The following is a 7152-nucleotide window of genomic DNA, read 5'->3' as shown; positions in this document are numbered from 1 at the left end:
TTTTCATTTATTCTAACAGTTATTATCAGGTTGTTAAGATTGTAACCAAAAAAAACAAGTCTAATTATTAGATTTTTTTGTTTTTTTAAATAAGATTGTGAATTTTAACTGTTTAAAATGTATAAATGTATTTAAAGCCATAAAAAATCTTTCAAACATTTAAATTTTATAAATTATACAACTAAAATTTACAATTCCAAAAAAATCTCTATAAACAAAATTAACCCAAAATACCAACAAAAATTAAAAATTGCAAGCATCTCCCTCCCACTTAGGCTTCTTTTCTTAAGAGGAGGAATAAAACAAATGGTCTGGTTTACACCATATAAATGAAATTCCTATGATTAAACAATATATATCTAAAACATGCATCACATCACACAGAATCTTGTGTAGCTTTCTGGATATAACCATTTATCGGCTTCATTTGACAGTATCTTGTCTAGATTTCTGAATATATCCCATTCATCAACCTTATTTGAATACATAAAAGTAAATCTGAAATTGCTCATCTGGAACAAAATAGTCTAATGGAAGAGACAGAAAATTCAGACATATTCACTAATGTCTGAATTCAGATACAAAAGCCAACCCTGTTGAAGACTAAGGCAGAATGCTTGCATAAGAAGAAAATCTGTCAATTGATTGGTAAGACTTCTCTTCTAACCATGAGAAGAAAATTCACTGCCTTCTCCAATCATAGAGACAAACAATGTGGCATGTATAGAGAAGCAACTTGGAGAAGGTGATGCCCTCTTTGTGTATAAAGAACACTTCTAAAATTATGAATAATGATACAAGATGCCAATAATTGACATAAATTGTATTCAAATTAGCAGGTCCAAGAAACAGATCTTGTCAGACGTGGTTTCAAAATCTTCTTATCTTCTTCCAGAGAGATCATTCCCAAATGAGAAGGGTCCTCTAGCATCATTTTGGAAACAAGATACCCCGCCACAGACCAGGTTTGGTATTTTCGAGCTTGTTTCCCTATATATGCACCAGTCTTGCCATCATAATATTCTGGCCAACCATCTTTAGCCAGTCGTTGTTCTACAAGGTCAATTGCCTTACGAGCGATTTGTGGTCGTCCTGTCTTGATGCATGCTGCTGTCAATAACCAAAGCAAAACTGCACAAAACCACAGTCACGTTCATCATATAAAGAGAAAGGGAGGTTTTAACATCAACCATATAAAACCAGCAAAGAAAGTTTATTATATGGAAAGCTTGGATTGGCCAAACAGTATGTCCGTAGCTTGAAATTAATCCTAAATAGAAGCATAGTTGACTTATCCGAGAGATAAACTCGATGTGAAAATAAAACCAGTAGTTTCCAGGAATAGTATGGTTGGTTTGGCGGTGAGGGTAAGGATGGGAGAATTTAGTTTTTTTAAAGTTAAGTTGGACACTAAATTGGTGTATCAGTGATTTGATTACTAAAGTTTATGGAGGTGTTCATACTCTTTTTTTTTTGGATTTGAATCTATAATGTCTTAAAAAAATTACAAGCTCTTAACAATTATACCCAATCAAGTAAAACAAATTGAGAACATAAAAACCATCGAGTTGAAACACAAGCCCTTAACAATTAGACCCAATCAAATACAACAAATTGAGAATACAAATTAAAGAAAAAAAACCATCCAATTTCAGACCATCAAGATAAATGGAAAAACATGTAAATCATGCCCGACACATTACCAAAGTCATTATACAAACAATAAAAACAAATGCATAACAATATACATAACTAGTGCAGTTATATAAAGTAAATGGTTGGTAAATACTGATAGTATGGTTGGTTGGTAATATATCTCTATTATCCAAGTTAAAAAACCATAAAAAATAACTGGATTATAACTCGATTCTTAATTATTATTATTGTTATTATTAATTATAAAATGAATTAATATACGAGTTAAACATATAAACATTTAAAAACACATGTCATAGGATTCTTAATTCTGGCCATTTACCCCATTTTACCATGGAAATCCTTAACCTATAAATAGGCATTGTTATAATGCCATGAACCAATATCATGGATTATTAATACCATATACCTAAAAAACCATAATTCATGTTCATATGACATTTTTCAATTAGTTAATTTAGTTAAAAAAATAAAAAGAGTATAACTACTTTTAAGATAAATCTTAACTTTTGATATATGACTACTACCAAAAATATTCTAAAAAATTCCATAATATTTTATAGAAATCAAAACAGACCTGCCAGATAATTACCATCTTGCATGTTTTTTCTAAAAATAATTTTTTTCCCAAAAATATGTGGATATAGTCACTGTGCAGGTGCCACACACCAAATTAACATTATAACAAGTCTAATGGCAGATAGAGATCAATTAGGTTTGCTAGTCAATTTTGATCTACCATTTGGTATTCTGACGAATTCTGTAATATTCTATGGAAGTCAAAATAGACATGCCAGATAATTACCATCCAATCATAAATATATGAAATGCATGTTTTTCCCTAAAAGTATGTGGATATGGTCACTGTGCAGGTGCCACACACCAAATTAACACTATAACAAGTCCAATGCCAGATAGAGATCAATTAGGTTTGCTGGTCAATTTTGATCTACTAGGCAGCAGGCTTCTTTGAGGCAGCTTGTTCCAACAGAGGCTTATATGCAAACAAAGTTTTTCAGAAACGCAATTCGTTAGACAGAAACGTGGTTTGCAACTTCGTCGGGTATATTAGTGTAGCTCAATCAATAGATTGCAAAGAGACATGATTCATTGTAAGTGAGCAGAATCCACCCCAGGCAAATAAAATAAAAAAGTATGGGAAAAAAATGATAGTGTTCTCGAAAGGAAAAATCACACACCTGGCCAAGAGCCACCATTGTGGTAGCTCCATCTTGTATTTTTAGGATCACAACCTGTCACAATGCGCCATTCATGATTTTCCAGAGCTGGGTATGCAATTTTAAGAGGCATGTCTCCAATCAACTCCTCCCATCTTTCTTCAAACAGATCCATAATTGCAGAGGCCTGCTCTGGTGTTGCCAAAGAACTTAGAATTGCAACACAATTACCTAGACAAAACCATCTAAAATCCAACCGTGCAGGGCTGACATTTCCTACGAAGTATCCCCCTTTCATGGGCATAAAATCAAAAACCCAGTCGGGAATTGAATCTGGAATAACATTAAATTTGTTGACAGCAGTATGAGAGTATTCCTCTGTTTTATACCGATAAATGTTGTTGAGTTGTTCATGATCAAGCCAGAAGTATGTGCGCATATGAAAACTTATGGCATGTAGCCGTGTATCAATTCGTTGAATGAATTCCTTTCCTCCTCCCTCTGGCTTAAGTAACATTCTTGCACTACGTAATGCAAGGAAGAAAAGGGCTTGAATCTCAATAGGGTAACCATATATACCCTGCAAAAATCACAATGCAGCTTTAGCAAAGTGCAAACATAATAAGCATGGATATTCAGAAGCCAAAAATCAACTTAACTCCAAAATCATGCATTGAAATAACTTGAGAAACAAAATTGAAATAATATTTTGCTTACCATTCTTCTATCAATCATACAACAACCATCCGCACAAAGAAGCGTTGGGAAGGTGTCAAATCCTTCAGAAAGACACAAACTCAAGATAAGCCTCATTCCACGCTGTACTTGAGTGAGATCAATAAGACTATGGTCTCCTGTACACTTGGTGTAGGCTCGGAGCAGAATAATCCACCAAAATCCTGAATCGATAGGGGCAACCCTACCAATGGCGCTTTCGCCAAAATCTGCAATTATGGTGTCGGTGTTTCGCTCAGGATCATGAAGAACCTTAAAGCTGGCAGGCATAACACCTTCACCTAGTGTAAAATTATCAATCCGCTTATCCCAGGCTTGGAGGTGAAGAGTCTTCAACAAGAAGTTTTTGACAATTTCAGGCTCGCCATTCATCAGAAATGCCAATCCACTGGGAACAAAGTCCCTAACAAATACCTGGAAACAATTAAGAAACAGCATCCAGGACAAAACAAACACAAAATCAGGATTGGGAGGCATGATCAACAGAAAGAATCATCTTCTGCACAAGAATTTCAAAATAAGACTTCCTACCGAGAGCTTTGTTGTGAGACTGATGGCATCATGTTACAGAGTTTAGACAACATGCGCAATCAATGTCGGACATGAGAGTACATGTATCAGAGAACAATAGATATAAAAAAATTCAATTTTCCGTGAGGCACACAAAATAGAAGTGGAATAATATCAAAACCTTGTTCTTTTTGAATTTGGCAATGCAATTCTTCTGGAAAATCGTAGTTAAATTTACTGATATCGTAAATTCTGACTACACAATGAGATTCACTAACTTCAAAAACTCCTATATCCTTGATTCCTATCAATCTGTAAATCTCATACTGACAATTCTGTTAGAAGGAAAGATTTCTGCCAATCTATAAATCTCGTACTGACGTTTTCATTAAAAAGAAGATTTCTGCGAAGAGCCCAAGGGAGTAGGTCATGGCTGTGTTATGAAGTAAGATTCAAGCTTTAAAATTCAAGCTTTCAAATCACCGTGGGCTGAAACAACCCGAAAAAAAACTGCGAAATTTCTTTCCAAAACTGTAAAATTTGGCTTAAAAAAAAACATTGATCACTGTCCTTTTATACAGCGCCCAAAATATATAGGCCTCATAAATCGCTCATAACCTCCCATTCGGTCAGACCATTAGATACACATCGATTCCTCATTACTATTTTGGTATCACAGAGATAGTCCAGCAGCAAGATGACTTCACATATTTACAAATGCGAACATTGGAATCCTGACTTCTAACAACCTTTGTCAAATTACTAACAAAATCTTCAAGGATATAGCAATCAGCATTCCAGGTCTGCTGTTTAAGAATATATATGCCATAACTTATTTGTTATAAGTTTTGGTGTTTTTTCTGGATATATTTTCTCTTAGAATTTGTCTGGAATAGAATTAGAATAGAATTTGTTTAGAATTGGGTAGGGATTTGTTGGAATAGCAAATTTGAATTGTGAACTCTCCACAATCCCAGTGTGCCAGGGATTTTGCAGGGTGCTGAATCTATATATGTAATAAAAACATATTTCCAACAACTAAACATCACAATTTGACCAAAATTTGTTTGGCCATATTCAAGTCAAAAACTCCAAAACTTATAATAGTTCCACAATCACAGTGCCCAAAGAGTTTTCAGGGTGCTGAATCCATATATGTAATAAAAACACATTTCAAACAACAAAAGATAACAATTTGACCAAAATTTGTTTCACCATATTCAAGTCAAAAACTCCAAAACATATAATAGTTCCATAATCCCAGTGCCCAAAAAGCTTTACAAGGAGCTAAAAAAAACACATTTCTAAACCTATAAACATATTTCTAACAACAAAAAGATCACAATTGGACCAAAAATTATTTCACCAAAATCAAACTAAAACCTCGGAAGATTTTCACAGTGAGTCATATTGTTCTCTGAGTTTTCTGGAATATACTGGGTAAAAGTTTTGAAACACTTACATTTCTAACAAAATCCTATAAAATACACTGATCCATTTGCCTATGGTACAAAGGAGGCACTTACTATGAGGGGTCCCATGTGAAACCTTCCCAAAACTTACTCTGGTCTGTTGACCTATGGTTGAATGAGGGCTGCCTGCTATGAGGGGCCCAAGTTCAAATCGTGTTCTGCATAAGGATGAGATACCACAGTCCATTGACCTATGTTGAATGGTGAGTGCTTCAATGGTGAGCAAAGGGGGCTTACTTACTATGAGAAGACCAAAGTTCAAATCTTGCAGACATCAAACGATAAACAAACATTGACTTCACAATCCTAACAAGATCTTCTGATGCATTATATTGGAGCATTAGAGGCACCTAAGATCCTTTGCATAATGAGAGAAACATAATTGAAAATTTAAAGCTTGAGTAATCTGGGGGCTCCGCAAGCATACCTGGTTATAGTTCAAAGCGTCCTCGGTGGCATCAAGGGCTGCAATGGTGCCAACGGGCTTCCCTTTGAAATAAACCAGAGACTTCCTGAGACTGTCCCACGCATCCGCCACCATGGGATGCGTGGCGAACGGGGTATGGAATCCGGACAGAGGGGTGCCGGATCGGATACTTATCCTGGGAGACGACATTATACTTACCCTGGGAGACGACATTGACTCCAGGCCATCCGAGCTCCTCACTGTCTCCAGACCCCTCGGATGGGTAACAGAAATCGACAGATCGCTCAGAGTCTTTTCTTCCAGAGATCTGCGCTCCAGATTCAGGGGCCTCGGCCTCGTCTCCATCAGGGCCTCTTCCAGAGACATACTGGTCGGCATTGTGATTGGAAAGGTATTATATGGTGCCAGGAGGAGATTTTATAGTCGTCGAATCTATTTCAAAATGCCACGAGTATTTTGCAGAGATGGTTGGGAGAAAACAACAAAAACAAGAATAAATAAAATGACAGAGAACTAAAATCTGGGCTTCTGCCTGCAAACACCAATTTTGCTCCCCTGATGTCAATTATCCCCTGAAAACCAAAAAACCTTTGCGGTTTTCTAAGGAAGAATCTCTAGATTTGCAGGCTTGCAGGCTTTTGAAGCCAGAAAGCAGCAGAAACCAAAAGGAAAACTATAGCAATGGAATAGGAGGAGACAAATCCAAAGGAAAAATGAATTGGGGGACGAGATGAATTCATGAGAGAGTTGTGGATATATATGGGAAACTAAGGACGGGGTGGGATGGCGTTAATGCGTGGCAATGTGAATAGGGAGAACAAGTCAACACGCCGTGATAATTGCTTGCACTCGATTGCCCTGAATTTTGCAATATTTTTGCGGTTTGCTGGATTGATTGATTAATTGTACCTTTGAACAAAAATGTGCATGGAAAACATTAACGCAAGATGATGGTTGAATCCCGGATAGGTGGGGCAGGCAGCCTCTCGTGGGTTGACGGGTCGGAACAAGCGGTTTCGTCGGGACAAGCGGTTTAGCGTTTGCCTGCCGGCGTTAATAGGTGCCCACGTTGTCTAAGAGTAAGTGAGGCTATTTCCTGTGTGGGTTGGTGGGTGGGTTTGCAGTTTGACCCTTCACTCCATTACCCTTTGGAAAAACGCTAGGGGTACTACCC

At 36.7% G+C, this 7152-nt stretch overlaps 1 protein-coding gene across 1 annotated transcript; it reads right to left on the bottom strand.

Annotated features, from left to right (window-relative positions):
- Positions 1–438: 438 nt before the first annotated feature.
- Positions 439–6722, bottom strand: LOC149254865 (putative alkaline/neutral invertase F). The gene is made up of 4 exons (XM_089460248.1): positions 5979–6722; positions 3552–3983; positions 2856–3414; positions 439–1131 (listed from the first exon to the last, which is right to left on the bottom strand). The coding sequence occupies exons 1-4, from the start codon at positions 6354–6356 to the stop codon at positions 833–835; spliced, it is 1668 nt and encodes a 555-aa protein (XP_089316374.1). The 5' UTR covers positions 6357–6722; the 3' UTR covers positions 439–832.
- Positions 6723–7152: the final 430 nt, after the last annotated feature.

This window comes from Pinus tabuliformis, chromosome 7 (genome assembly GCF_031772625.1).
Source record: "Pinus tabuliformis cultivar Carrire ecotype Pingquan chromosome 7, CPIR1, whole genome shotgun sequence".
NCBI classification, from domain to species: Eukaryota; Viridiplantae; Streptophyta; class Pinopsida; order Pinales; family Pinaceae; genus Pinus; species Pinus tabuliformis.
The sequence above is the reverse complement of the archived record's forward strand: the minus strand, read 5'-3'. Positions and strand labels throughout refer to the sequence as shown.